Source organism: Tyto alba, unplaced genomic scaffold, assembly GCF_018691265.1.
Source record: "Tyto alba isolate M040663 unplaced genomic scaffold, T.alba_DEE_v4.0 Super-Scaffold_1000006, whole genome shotgun sequence".
Taxonomy (NCBI): Eukaryota; Metazoa; Chordata; class Aves; order Strigiformes; family Tytonidae; genus Tyto; species Tyto alba.
Window position 1 is genome coordinate 4435491 of NW_024881272.1, and position 15497 is coordinate 4450987.

The window sequence follows — 15497 nt, forward strand, 5'->3', positions numbered from 1 at the left end:
AACCCAAGCCTGTGGCAGGGCCTTGCGTTGCTGACACGGCGAGCGAAGGCCCTGTGGCAATCCCAGCCTGGGAGGGGCGAGGGAGACACGCACGGCCCTGAACGAAGGCGGAGAGATTCTGTTTGCAAACCGGAACGCTTCCCACAGGTATCACTGTATACATTGCACCTTTGCCACCCACAGCGAGGAAAAGATGCTACGCCCACCAGTTCCACTTCCAAGCTCAAAGAGTTCTGGCAGCAATCTCGACAGCTCAGTGCAGCTGCTACTTGTGAAGACCATCTGCACCTTCTTACTCCCCCCGCTAGCCTGCCAACAAAGCAACAACAACTCTTAGCATCATGGTTTATTCCCCCTCCGTATGTACAATTAAGTGTATGCATGACCATTAAAAATAAGGCTACTTATATCATGGCTCTGAAACACATTACAAACCAACTCCATCCCCTCTCTTATTACAACATTCAAAACGCTTGGCTTCCACGGTGTGCGGAGAGGGGCAAACACAACCGGACCACACAGGCAACTGAGTGGTGCAGGGCTTTGGTAACTGGATCTAGAAGGTTCCTCCTCTAGCTGAGGTGGTCAAACACAGCCAGGTCAGGGGGAGGGAGATCGTCATCCCATGACGTCTTGGTGAGGTCAGTCCAGGTCCCAGGCAGCTGCGGGTCACCTCGTCTCAGCACGTTGGTGGTGGCAGGCAGCAGACAGGCCCAGGCTCACGCAGACGGGAGGACAATTTAATCCTCTCCTTTGGAGCCGCCCCTTCGGGTCGAGGCAGGGGCGTAAGGAAAGGAGCAAGGGGAAGCTGCCCTTCTCTTCTTGATGACCAGAGGACGTCAGTCTCCAGAGGTGTCAACCTGGGTGGCATTTCTCAACATTTAATGCATCTAGAAAAAAATAATTAATAAATCAAAGGAACAACCGGATCATATCGTTATGGAATTGCAAGTGAATTGCTTGCACGTCCAGGTAAGGCTTAGAGACTTTCTTTTTCCAATGGGGATGAAGAACAGTCCAGATGAAAGTAACCGGAGATGTGCAACTGAGGACAGCCCTGCGTGGTCCTGTAAGCTCCCTTCCCAAGTAAATCTGTTCCCGTATGCAACAAGAGAGAATCTTCCAGCTTCAGCTTGTGGCTCAATAAATTTTATTATTCCTTTTTGTTTTTATTTAAAAGAATTTGTTTTCCTATCATAAAAATTAGACAACCATACCACCACCACCAGCAGCAGCAAAGTCTGTGGAGTTAATGTTGATGGCAGACAGTTCACTGGTGTTTCCAGTGTCTCAAAATGTCCTAGAAAATCCATAAATGGAAAAAAACCCAAACATGATGGTTTTGGGGAGGAACATCAAGGTGGTTTCGGTTTCTTGTCCCACTGAGGATCCCAGATGAATACTGTAGCGTATCAGCAGGACCAAGTACCTCATGCCTTGAGAGAAAACCCTTCATACCAGCTCCAGTACCTGATTAGTAGGGAAGACGAGACATTTAGAATGGGAATTTATGACATTACCTCCTACATCAGCATATACATCACTAGGAGAGGACTGACCCTTCTGTCTCCACCCCTTGCCCTCTATTCACCAGCATGCAAAAATATCACGCAAATGGGATAAGCACTTGGCAAGGATCCTGGTTTTGATGTTTGCTTGTGCTAGGATGATTACAGCACGGAGCAAAACCATCCACAGTTGCCTCATTTCCACTCATCCCAATCAACCAGCTCTTCGAAATCTTGTAATGGAGATCAGAGATTTTGTCCTCTGTGCTCACATTTCCCTCATCCACGCTAAGATGGTGCAGCAGCCGCTGAAGGCACGGTCTAGAGACGGCAGAAGAAAAGTGACTAAGAGGGTGGTCAGAGCCTGTATTAACCTGGTTTGGTTTCACTGGGGAAAACTCTAGAGCTTTAGCTCATGGGTGCAGCCTGGCACGGCACCTGCCCCCAGAATCGAGTGGGTTTGTGCAAAGCCAGTCCTTTCCCAGACCTCCCCACCTTCCTCCTGCGTGCTGCCAAAGGCAAGTGGAAATACCAGAGTTCTGACAGCCCTGGCTGTTTGTGCATTTCTCTCTCTACCTTCTCTCATTGACAAGCAAAGTGCATGAGCAAAACGTCTCCTCTCTAATCAGTCTCCTGTTGCTGCTGGACCCGCTTCAAGATATCAAAAGCGTCTGTGCATTTTGTCCATCTGACCAAAGTAATAAGTAACCAGTTCCAAAATCTGCTAAATAAATCACCAATGAAAGAGAGGCTACAGCATCACATGCAGCAACAGCAGGAGTAACTAGGCCACTTGTGGCCTAAAAAGGAGAAAAAAAATAAATCTTGACATGCAGTCAAACACCGACCACTCGGGTCTCTCCCCCTTCCTGCTTTTTTGGTGATTTTTCCAGGACTCTTCAGACCAGCAACTCTGGTCTGGCTCCAGAGAGCTGCTATTGTCACAGGGATGCAAGGGGAAATCAGGACGAAGACAACAGCTTCATGAGAGTGCCAATCCGGCGTGTAACTTTGCAAACAGCAAGTAAACCCCTTTATCAGCAGCTACAGAACGCTGCCAGGGCTCTGGGCTACAAGCTTATGGGGTTAACCACCAAGCCTGAAAAGCACGGTGGAGCTCAATGCTGCTGTGTATAATTGGGGATGGCATCAGAGCTGGGCTTCTCTGGAGGATCAGCACCAGTTTGGGCTTGGGTACTGGTTTTGCTTGGCTGTCTGATAGACATGTAAAGAAGGACAAAGTCTTTTCCTTATTACGTGCATTTCACGGAGAGAAATACATTGAACAGACACTCTGGAAGACTTTTAAATTCAAGTGCTGAAAACCTGGCAAAACGCTGGTGCCTGGGTGGACGGGGAAGGCTGTTGCTTCCACAAAACCCCGCGCTGGCAGCTGCTGTCTGTTACAGCCAGCCCGGGCGTCAGGAGTAAGCAAAGCCAGGGAGCGTCCCTGCTCATTTCACTCATTTCAAACATTGCTCCAGCCGGCTGCACATCAGGAGCAAGGCTTTCATCTCTGCTGCACCCCGCGGCAGCGGCAGCAGCTGGAGGACGGGCTCTGGTAGTGAACGCACGGCCTCTGCTGCCACGAGAACCAGCGTGAGCCTGGGGAGATGCCTGTGCCAGACTCTCTGTGCTACCAGCACCCCAAGGAGCACCGGAGGCACGTTGGGTGCTGGATGGCTGCCACCAGCTTTTCCACACCTTGCTTTAACTGGGTTTCATTGCCCGTGTGCTGTCTGCTTGCTCCGCCGTGCGCCAGAGGCAAATGGATCATTTAAATTACAAACTTCTACAGCTGGGATGACCTCCTCTAATGGCTTCTCCTGGCTGTACGGTTTCTCTGACCTTGCTCTTTACTAACAGATTCAAATGTTTCAAGATGAGATGCATGAAATAACTTACCTTAATTGTACCCTGACTGTTAGCAGCAATCAGCACATTGGACTCCTGGAAAAAAAGAAGAGGCACTATCACAATCTGCCACTGCTTTTTTTTTTTTTTTTTTTTTTCCCCTTCCTTCTTATTTTTTGGAAGAAGCAGCAGAGAAGAAACAGTTCTTTTTATATTAAGCATTAGAAGTATATCTAATTTCAAAGGGACTTAACTCTTTCCATTTCCAACATGCTTTCGAGCCTAAAAGTCTTTATAAAAGTTATACTACCTTGAAGAATTAAAAAGCAATAATCCTTGGTGCTTGTACAGAGCTTTAAATCTCCAAAGCAATTTACAAACATGAATTAATCCTCGCAGTCTCCCTGTGAAGTGGGCAAATAATAATCATTTTCATCTTTTGGCAGTGTAAGGACAAAGGTCTCCAGTGCCCTAACTAAACCAACTAATCACCGTGACAAAACCTCTCTGGCTCTGAGGCCACGCAACCTCTCCCACAGCCAAGAGGTTTCAGACAAGTGAAACAAAGAGGAGAAGAGATTAGAGAGCAATAGCACATCTACCCAATTTGGGAGGGAAGATAAACAGGGAGGACTCCAGCCCTGCTTTATGTAGAAAGGCAGCATCTCTTCACCTCCTGCCAACTGATAGGAGCTGCCTTTGGAGGTATCCTGCCTGTCTACAAATTAACAGCCTGCTGCCTCAGTCAGGCAACCCCCTGGCAAAAACTGGGGGAGACAGCCCTCGCTCTTCAGACTGTATTCCTGAGGCGATCAGCAAGTAGAGACGCACCCTCCCAAACCACAATCGCTCAGACAGGGGGGAAATCCAAAGGAACGATTAGGTGTCAATAAACCTAAAAGATGTAAGTGCTGGAGATGGCGAGGTTGAACCACTGCTCCCAGACCCGTGTCCCGTGTCTGCCCTTGTGCCAGCAGCTGTAGCGTAGGCTGCCAAACCGCCCGCCGTGAAGCCTCTTCCTCTAAAAACAGCTGATATCTTTTCTCAGACACATTTTTCAATTTCTCTTGCTGCTGCTATCCGTCCCCAGACAAACTTGCTGCAATTATCCCATCGCTTAATGCAAGCATTTTTAATAATCTCAGTGACTAGAATACGCCCCGTGCCACAGGGAACGGAAAGGCAGCTCGACCAAGCCCCAGCAGGGTTGTGTGATGCCTTCCCATGAGGTTCGGGACTTTGCACAGACACCAGCTTCGAAGCAAAGGGAGAAAAATCCTTTTCAACACAAGATCCCAGTTATCGGGTAAGAGTAGCCTTGTGGTGGACCACTGGGCTAATTGTTATAGATAGATTTGTTCACCCCTGGTAAAATCATTAGGGGATTAGTTAAGACTCCTGATATTATCTCACCAATGATCCTCCAAGTCACAGCTCCTGAAAAGAAAGTATATCCTCAAAGGAAGCATATATTCCAATTTCCATTAATTTGGTGGCTAAGAGAGTCTAATCCTGTGAACCGCTCAGCTTCTGGTTAACAGCATTAAAATGAAAACCCACAAAGGGAAATGCAGATATAAATGTGATTTGGGGACTAAAACAAGGACAGAGATGCCCGATAGGATTTTGGAGGTGAGGGAGGGGCACCAGCAGCTATCTAGTGTGCAGTGCAAGAGATACGAACTCCTGAGTACAGATGATCCTGGGTTTGAATGATTCCTATTTGCATGGTGAGTGATTGGTAATTCATCCTGCTGCTGCAGTCTGCTGGGGTACCACTGTAAATGAACTCTGGTTCAATGAACAGTTTTACCTGCTAAATAAAATAAAAATGCCAGAGGGTAATATACTCTCACTCCCTTATTCTTCAGAAGCCATTGTTTTTTTTTTTTTTTTTTTTTTTTCCAGCAGGGTCTGAGCTAATCACCGCTCTGCTGCTTTCATCCACAACCATGAGATGCAAACGGGAGCAGACAGCAGCAAAATTAGCACCAAATCTGTCATGGAACAAACAGTGACTTGCTTGTTAAGGCATTCTAGCACTGCTTCCGCGGGAACACAGCTAAGTAACTTGTTTTGAATCCTCTAAAGAAACAATTCTCTTCCTTTTGTGCTGCCTGTAAAACAGCCAATACATTCAACACATTAAACAGCTAAGCAAGTCGTGAAGTTGCTTAGGTCTGTAGGCTGGTAACTCGTGACAGCCGTGTGCACGTTGAACCAGTCCTTTTGCCAGGACATGTATGAGTAGAGTCACCATGTCCTCAAAAGACAACACCACCACGACCACTTCACTGGCAGAATACCTATTTCCCCTGCTGCAGCACTACGAGCATCTATGTATCTCAGGCATGACAAACAGGGTATCACCATCCATTGTGGCTTCATGTTCTACTTTACCATCATCACACTTAGAGTTTCTACTCAGGGCAAGAAGGTTGAAAGGCTGGCTTTCCTTATCCCTCCCAAATTTGTTGTCTGCAGGAGTCAGAAACTACCGAAGCAGAGGTAAGGGGTATGTTGGGGGATCCACCCTGACCGAGTCCTTCCAAGGTGAGGTGAGGGAGTCCCTCCAAGAAATCAGTTATTAAAATGGCTCTTCTATGCATGCACTTCCTCCTATGAGTGGTTAGCAGCTCTATCCCTTCTAAACAGGAGAGGCAGAAAGTGCCAGCTGCCTTTGCTAAAACAAGATTGAAGGAAAAAATGAACACGAACACACACACACCCCCCCCCCAAAATCATGAGGCTTTACCACCTGGCAAGCAACAGCATTTTATTCCATGCGGCTGCTTATCTCAAGTATTACTGGCACCCCGGTGGAAAGCCACCGGCTGTGTAACATGATGAAATGTGGCAACCCCTCCTCTGCACATCGAGGCAGATAAGGAGCGATCAGTTGGAGACGTGGTGCGGTGCATTCGGGTCCCCTGCGATGAGATAACGTGGCATCTCAACAAGCCTGGGACAGCTTGACGGGAGATAACAGGACCAGAACTCTGAAGCTAAGTCAACAGAAAAGAGCAAGGCTCTGGGGATGTCAAAAGTATGCATCTTCTTGTCTCTTGGCATTACATATGAATACAGAAAGATTGACAAATGCAGGTGCATCACAGGAGTCATGTTAATCTTAATACAGGGTGCAGGTCCAGAACTGCTCTAAGATGCTTCAGGGCTGAAGTCCTGCGCTAAGACTTACAAACAACCTCCCACACATGCCAACTTGTTCCTTGACTGCAGTGACAGTATTATGGGAAGTCTGAAGGACAGTTCCTTGACATTGGGAAGGACTTGACTCCACCATAAATCTTTGTTATTGCCTACAGACTGGATGCATATCCACAGAGGCAGGCATTATGCAAAAATCAAATTGTAAGTCAGTTCTGAGAGCAAAGACAGATCAGAGAGAAGCACCTCTGTCCTGAACCTGACACGTCCCCTTCTCCTGGATGTGGCACTGGATGAACACAACTGGTTGACCCACAGGAACTTAAAGCATTTGCCCTTGGGATCTGAAGGGACTTTCATTGACTGAACCAAAAGAAATTTCTGCAGCATATTCTTGATGGCAAGGAAAAACAAAATCAAATTTAGGACCTTCTTGGGTAGATGGGATACCTGCTACATTCATCATTCGAAGGAATTATGCACCCAGTGACAGCTGGGTTTTGAAGCACACTGATTTTGCTCCCTCCTAGATGAGCCCTGTATTTGGATGGCCCTGGTGAAGCCATTTATACAGGGAAGGAAGGGAGGAGAAGGAAAGTCTGGCTGCCTGCTGGTATTCATGCAAGAGCAGTCGGCATTAAAATAATCGGAAATGCTCTGGCTGTTTCGTGAAGCTTGAGGAAACTCAGCTGAGGTTGTAGCCCTTCCACTCTTTCCTTACATCTTTGTGCAAGAAAACATTGCAGGAGGGTGGAACTAAATGAACATCATCTCAGATGGGCAGCTGTTAAAACCACAGACACATCACCTTGGAGGGACACACACTGATACTCAAGAGGACTCCACTCTGCGGAGCAAGGGAAAGCTCCAGACAGACCCTCTAGCTAAGCTGTAAATCCATCCTCCCAGTAGCTGGGAGGCTTGGGTCTAGCCATCCCTCTTCACTAATAAAGAGCCACCATGGATGTGTGCCTGCAGCTGCAATGCTCCAGGAGTTAAGCACCCCTCTTGCCAGCAGGCTTGTGCAAAATCACAGCTGGATATTTTATTGTCTTCCTTTCCTGACACAAAACAGGGAGCCTGTCCTAAAGGGGCTCAAAATAGGCAAGATGAGCACAAATCACTTGCATTTTTTTCCCCTCCCCCCCCTTAGTATAATCCTTTGTGAGGCCATTCCTCATCTGTTATCCCACATATATCAATCCTTAAAGTAAATTCAGAAGCTCACACTGAAGGAAAAGCTGGAGCACGGTCTGTACAAAGGAGCCTGGATGCCGACTTTGAAACATCTCGGGTGCCCCTGTTGGGAGTGAAACTGTCAACCAGAACGTTTATATATGGACATAACGTACGCTTTATAGTTTGTAAATGCAGTAGTTTTGTGAAAGCTAGTCTTGCCAGGAACAGAATCGGAGTACTCAAAGGTGTGGAACTGCAGTGGGTGGCTAACAACCGTGGCTTTGACCCTGTAAGCCAACACGTAAGAGACACAGCAGCACTCCTCTGTGTCGTTAGCCTGACAAAATGAACCCTTAAACAAACTTAACTGACTGTTTCCTGCGAGACCCATGCTGAGGAAGGAAAAAAAGCTTGGCTAAAGCAGAAATGATCCAACGTGGACTTACTTCCTACTTTTGCACTCTCCCCTACCTTCTACAGGATACCAGCAATAACACAATGGGCTGAAGAAATTGTTCCTTAGTATCTTAAAGATGCCAACGGCGAAGCGAGATGTGTCTCCAAGTTATATGTGCATGTGTTCATGTGATGGACTCAAAAATCTTATTTGGGACTTTCACCATGTTATAAATATTCAGTTTGTCCCTCTTTGTTATCCCCTCTTTTCCGCACAAATAAAGCATATTCGCTTCAAACTTCCTGTGCCGTTGTCACTGAGGTAAGCATGAATTTTCTGGATCTTCAGCTAGGTTTGTTCTATGAACTCACAGTTAGGATTCTTAAAGATCTTATTTTAAATTAACAACTTCTCACCTTCCCACCCCAGCAGACATTTTTGCTAACAAATGCCTGGTTCATCAGCATTTCTCTTTCAAGCAGACAGACTCACTGCCAGCGAACCCTGAATGCTTACTCAAAGGAACTGGAGCCTAATTAAGCAAAGTTGTTGATACAATGGGAAAATATACTGGGTGAGAAAGCTTGCACTCAAGTGGCCATTGTCTTATATTATTTATAGGCAGAATAAAATTATATAGTTGAACTAAATCTAGTGGTGTTTGTACAGAAGGCTTCTCAGCCCTTACTGAAGATGGCAACTATTACTCAGGTGCTGGCATTTAGGACTGCGCTGCAGACCATCTGCAAGACATATTTCACGGAAGCTTTCCCCATCAACATCATGCACAAAGTCTTTTCATACATCATAATATATGAAAGCAGTTCCCCAACAGACCACCACTGCTTGACTGCTCTTCATCTTGTAATTAGCAGATTCTAATGGCTGTTCACTCTGATTCCCCTGAGACCTGGTTATTTTCTTGTTGTATGACTCAAGTCAGCTTTTGTTTTTGAAAGAAAATTCTAACCTAGAAAACACAATGAACCTCCAGTGTACAAAAATCAAGAGGCTTTTAAATGTTAAACTGCTAGATTAGATCTCTTCCCAGCAGGACAATGTGCTGCACACTGAATTTTATTTTCTTTTTTTCCATTGTTGCGATACAATCGTTATCAATGAAGGGGTGCATGGTGGGATGGTTAAAGGGGTGCACAACCCCCTGTCTCCCTGTGTGCCACAATTTACTTTATATGCCATCACACTCACCTAACATTAATCCCTTTTGAACAATTTTAAAGGAATATTTATTATCTATACTGTGAACATCAAGTTCAAGCGGAAATTAATTACTTCTTTAAACCTAGCAGTTCTTTAAAGAACAAGGTCTTACGTACAAAAGATGTTGTACCAAGACATTTCATGAGCAGCAACACCCAACTCTTTAGGTTTTAAAACTGGAACAGAACACGCATGCCTAAACCGTGTCTTTTAATCCTTAGAAACTGTATTTTTATCTCGTTCTGAAGGTAATTTCTTTGTACACACAGAGATAAAGCCTCCTCAGGCTTATCCGGACCCCCCCGAAAGAAGCAACAACTCAATATATCTGAAAAAGGTCTTGCCTGTGCTTCTTTCTAGATCCAGCTGCAAATACACAATCTTTTGGGTTTTTAAGTTTATAAATGCTACACAATTACACCCGCACAACACAGTAAGGATATTTTCTTAACACATGAACCCACAGATTTACAGAGGATGGCACTCCTTTGGCTCACTTTCTATAGAAAGACTTGCCTAGAATCATATGCACACGCGTATAATTTCTTCTCACATAGGAATGCATGGACAGGCTATAAAAGGGAAAAAAGCTTTCAAACGAATTAGTATTTTCATCATCCTACACCTCGCAGAGTTTGCAGCTTCTGCACAAGATGAACTGCGTCTCACTAGGGAACGTGCGCAGGTAGAAACTCAACATTTCCTTCAATCCCTCCCCTTGTTTTTCAATAATTCCAGACTTTAACCTCTGTACCAGGGATGCTTTTATCAAGTTTTTTGACACTTCCACATCTGGTATTTTTTAACAGTGACTCTCAATACATGAATATATCCCTCTTTCCTGCTTCCCTGAAGCAGCAGCCTTCTCATTTTTAGATTTCACACTTAATGTAATTTTCTACTCCTATTCAGGCCAAACTTAGCACAAGAAGATGCTGTGTAACTGGAAGCTTATTTGCTATCATATACACCCAGGTCTCTGTATTCACAGCACATGTGTGCCCAGAGGAAAGCAGTCCAAGGCTTGCTCCAATGACACACTCAAATAAGTAGTAAGCTCTCTCTCAGCCAAGTGAGAAATCACTTTTTCTTAGCATGACCTTTCTTTTCAGCATGTAGCTCTCAAGAAAACAAGATCAACAAGGCAACTGAAGACCGGGCTAGAAGAAAATAGAAGTACGCATGTGTACGATGCTGCACACAGGCACCAATTTGCTCATTTCCACACTGTCTTCTGAATTCAAGATGGAAACTGAGGCCAACGAGACTAATGGGAAGAGGGCAAAGAAAGCTCTGCCAAGGCAGGAGAGCCAGCCAGCAAAGCCCACCCCAGGAACTGTTGCTATATTACAGGCAACTGCCTCTGTGATTTAGTTGTTCTGGAACAAAAGTGGTTTTGATAAGCGCCTAATTTATTTAGAAATCACGAAGAGAATAACTTGTCAGACACTTATTATTCTGCATCTACTGCAAAGCGAAATACACAGCTCTAACAGCTGTTGCACACTCCCCATCAGGCAAGGTAGGGAGACATATGTTAAAGCCAAATTATGTTGGTGTTAATGCCCCCTCCCCCAAAGGTCAAGTCTTCTCCTCCTCTATGTGGGAATGCTGAGCTCCACTGCCCATCCATCTGTGACAAGGTCTCTAAAGCTACTTGTTCCTACGGTCATATATTCTAGGATTTCAGATGCTCCCCATAAATAATAGGCTCAAGGCCTTCAACATAGCAGCAGCAGTATATAAATATAGCTTGCAATAAGCCTACAAAAAAACATATACATAAACATGCAGCACATTAGCATCAATATTGCAAAACCACATGAAATGGCTAGGCATAAGTTTAGTGAAAACAGCTTTTAGCATCTATTCTCTTAATACTTAAAAGCTCCCAAATATTCATTTGGCAATTCTACACAATGCAATACCATACGTCGCTTGACAACTGTGCAGTCCAAGACTTGTGTTCCTACCACTGATACATCTTCCTCCCTTCTCTTCTATTGTCTGTTGCAGTCAGTCATTACATCATGCTGGAGGTGATGAATTTAATCTCTCTCTAGCCAAGGTCACGCTGTCCTGCCCATCGGCACTGTACGTGGCAAAACCAAGCCCTGGAATGCTATCATTACTATTGCTGCTGCTTATTCCTCCATTCCAAACCCTCATCAGAAACAAAATGTGCGATCTGAAGAAATGGTCACCAATTTGTATGAGAGTATTCAGAAACGGGACCTAAATCTGGTAGTTTTAGATTTTCATTTTGTGCAGACCAGCGGAATACCACCAGGGATCAGAGCTGTAACCAGAAATCAGTAGAACGTGAGAAGCCTTTTCAGTCCAAGCTACCCTGAATCGGACGGACAAGCAGTCCACCCTACAGGCACAGCCTGCCACAAGCGCTGCACAGCCCAGTCCTGAAGCACGGTAAGGACCACCACGCCCAGCTGCTGCACTGGGAAGGAATGGATGTTGCTGGAAAACTCCCGAGAGATGCTAGAAGACATCCTTTCCCACGCCTCCCAGCTCCCCAGTCTTCCTTAATTTATAAGGCACTCCTTGCCTTACTGTGAAGGGAAAACTTAAATTTCTTTAAGCCCTGCTTCATGTTTACTTGGTTCTCTTATCCCTCTTTCACACTCATGTTGTGTTCCTCCCATCCCTCTTACCTTCCCTATTCTTCCTCCTTCTCCTTTTTGCCAAATCAGTGCTTTCTCTTCCAGCTCAACTGTATCCAACACTCCTCAGTTGCTCGGTTCCCTCTTTCAAATATTCCTCTTCACACTTGAATCAGCAATTCCCTTGTTTGTGCAAGAACGCTTTCATTTTTCCCAGACCATCTGTCCCATATCCTTCAGGGCTTTTGTATTTGTGAGATCATTGTCCCTTGCATGGCATCTCTCATCAAAACCCCACTTTGAGCACTCCAATTCTTGAGTTTCAACTGTCTCTCCCACAGCAATGTGTACATCTTCCCATCCCCTCCCTCCCCTTGTGAATCCACCTTCGAAAATCCTGCTTACAGAAGTCTCCTTTTCTTTCCAACCCTTTTGCCTCCAACGTACAAACACCAACGTGCACATCTTCCTTGGGTTCAGAAAGGGAATAGATGATGGTTAACCTTCCGCTCTGGTCCTACTAGCCAATCAACCAACTGTATCTGATCCCAGAGGCCACCTTGCCTTCTTAGCTCTATAATTTTAGGTTCCTGAACTCATGACTGCACTAGGATGACAGATCTGTTCCTCTAGCTGTCAACTACAGCTCATTCCCACATCCACCTCAGAAACATCTGCCTAGATAAAAAACAGAGGATAGAAGAATATGAGGCAGAAGCCTTATGGTAAGAAACTGAAACACCATGTTGCTTTGTGGGAACAAACTGCTGCTGGGCCAGGAGCTTTCAACAGGAGTAGGTGATCCACGTCAGCGGCCTTGCAGATGCGCACATACCCCAGATTATCTTTTCTTTCATGCTTTTGCCTGATACACAAGAGCTAATACTGCACACGTCAGCTGCTGTGCTGAACTGCATCACACTCCTTTGAAGGCTGACAAATGGTTTCTAAGTTGGGCCAAGAGGGATGACTGCTAGATCACACCTCCTGCGCTCTGTGAAGCTCAGCGTACTGCTGATGCTGCCAGTGGCTTCCCTGGGCCAAGCACAAGAGTTGGGATCCCATTATTAAATCGGTCCCCATATAAAAATACCACGAAATAAGCTGTTAGTTGGTCCAGCTCCTGCTTCCCCCTCGTCTCCCAGTGTCATTAGTTTCAGTCTCTAAATAGCCGAATTATACAGGCTTAAAATTGACTCAACCACCTTGACGTTAATATTTTGAATTATTAAGTCTTAGTTCTCTAATGCCAATAAATCATTTATATGTGCACATTTAATTAACAATCCAATCAGTAAAAACAACTTCGCATTCACACAGCGCATTTTATCAGAGGAACCAAAGACACATTACAACGTTAATTAAGTGTAACAAATGCCCTGGTGAGGTAGCTAAGTATTATCCTACTTTGACATGTGGGGAAACCGAGGCAACACACTCAGTGGATTTGCCCAAGGTTAATCCAGATGTTCACAATGAGGCGCTGAAGAGAAAAAGCAGGGAGAAATACCACTGAGATTTAACTCTCCTAATAAACGTTACTTTTTTGAACTGCAGTATTTACTTATTTGCTGATGAGAAATCCCATTCCAGCTGCAATCCTCTCCCAAACGAGACTAAGGGCACAAACCATGGCTATCAAGCATGCTAAAAATCAACCCTAAACCACAACAGCCTGCCAGGAGTGGCTGAACACACTGGCTCCAACATGATACCCAGCCAAGGGTTGTGAAGAACGCTTCACTATTCTTCCCACTGCTGTACACATCTGAGCTCATGGAATGCAGGACACTTACCTAGCAGTCCTAGGTCCTAGACCTACATCAGTGTCTGGTATCTACCAAGTGCTCCAACAACTCATCCAAGCCTTGGGGAGTTTCACACCAGGCTCTCCTGCCATGAGTATGGGAGAAGAACAATAAATTCCTGCATGACACTGACTCTGCTCGCAACATGCTGAACAGTTATGAACCTTGGAACATTATCAGGTGTCCCAATATTTTCACTTCTCTACAAACCCATAGTTTAACCAGTTTTTCAGGCCACACAGAGCCTGGCCTGACATCTCCTCCCTCCCCACATCCAGGAGGTGACCCTCACAGTGGTCCCAGACAACGGTGGCACCCACACAATTGTGACAGCTCTGTTTGAGGACACGTTCCTCTATGTCCTCAACCTACAGTTCAAGATCCAACAGTTTTGTTTGCTTCCCCCATTTGGTACAGAAAAACAGCGGTTCCTGGGACTGAGGCTATAGCTGACGGCCAAACTGATTTGCACAAAGGATCAGGGATGGACTTTTCGATACTGCCTGGCAGCCATCTAGAATTGTCCCACAGCCCATACTGGGGCAAGTCCAGCCTTGTTTTTTCCAAATATCATGAATCCTGCTCTGTATGCAAATTACACACTATGGAAACGCTTTAGGTTTCCCAATTATCATGTGATGAAACATTCCACACCCAAATGATGCCTATTGTCAGTCCCTTTAACCCAAGTGTGTGCCTCTCAGCAAAGCCGGATGGATTTTCAGAAGTTCTCACTGAAACCGAGAGGAGCTCATCTCCTCACCATCTTTGGCAGCTGGGTCTGTATGATTAAGAGAGATTAAGAGTATCGATATGAAGTCTGCCTCATGATGGTAGGATGCAGAGCCTTCCTGCTCCCAGCAGAATAATGTATTAAGTGTTGCTTATGAGTAATCACAAAGTCACCATTTCCTGCATGGCTCCCAGTCTAAGACAGGGTGTGCAGAAGATTAAATAACACAGAATTCTCCTAATCAAAGCAAGAAAGAGAAAGGCTTGACTATTATTAAGGTATTAAAACTACCATAGACTTAAGACAGGGTGGATAAAGCCCCGAACTAACCTCTGGAGAAAGAGGTCTTGCAACTGGTAACTGGTGGGAACGTGTGCTGACCAATGCTAGGTGGGACAGGCTGGAAAGAACAACTTTACTAAATGCCTCACACAACACCGTCCCCCCTCAAAGCATAAGTGGAAGAACAATTAATGCATTGCAACCACAGATGGTGGCAATCAATACAGAAGAACGGGTTAATCATAGATGTCATCACAAATGACAAAGGGAGCCAAGCTGAGTCAGGCTGGCTAGGTCAGCAAGAGGGGAACACTTTGGCAGGAACTCATGAAATGGCTGATGGACCAAGGAAACCAATTTATTAAAAACAGATAATGGATTCATACTCTGCTACTGTTCATTTTATACAGTTTGGCTGTCAACTCTTTGGGGCAGGAAGCTGTCACTTGCTGTCTGTTTGGACAACACCTAGTAAATTTGATCTCCTGCCGATTGTAGCTTGTTTGCACCATCCTAATGAAAATCACCTCTACTTCTAAGACTGGCCTGACACAGAGATGCAAAAAAGGGTCATGTGAAAGCAACCTGAATTCTGACATCTAATTTGTATGCTTTAACTGTAATAACATCCCTTGAACACACCCATCCATTTGTTAGTGAGATCCTACCACGAAACAAACCCCAAACCCTGAAGCTACAGTATCTCAAACCAATCAACTTTGAAAGCTC

At 45.2% G+C, this 15497-nt stretch overlaps 1 protein-coding gene across 3 annotated transcripts in view; it reads right to left on the reverse strand.

Annotated features, from left to right (window-relative positions):
* Window positions 1–331: 331 nt before the first annotated feature.
* Window positions 332–15497, reverse strand: part of COP1 (COP1 E3 ubiquitin ligase) — a 129310-nt gene continuing 114144 nt past the window's right edge. For all 3 annotated transcript variants that reach the window (XM_042804750.1, XM_042804744.1, XM_032995544.2), the window contains exons 19-20: window positions 3414–3458; window positions 332–1470 (exon numbers count right to left, since the gene is read on the reverse strand). In XM_042804750.1, the coding sequence (XP_042660684.1) occupies window positions 1453–1470; window positions 3414–3458 (63 nt within the window). In that variant the 3' untranslated portion in view covers window positions 332–1452. The remainder of the gene's footprint in view (window positions 1471–3413; window positions 3459–15497) is intronic.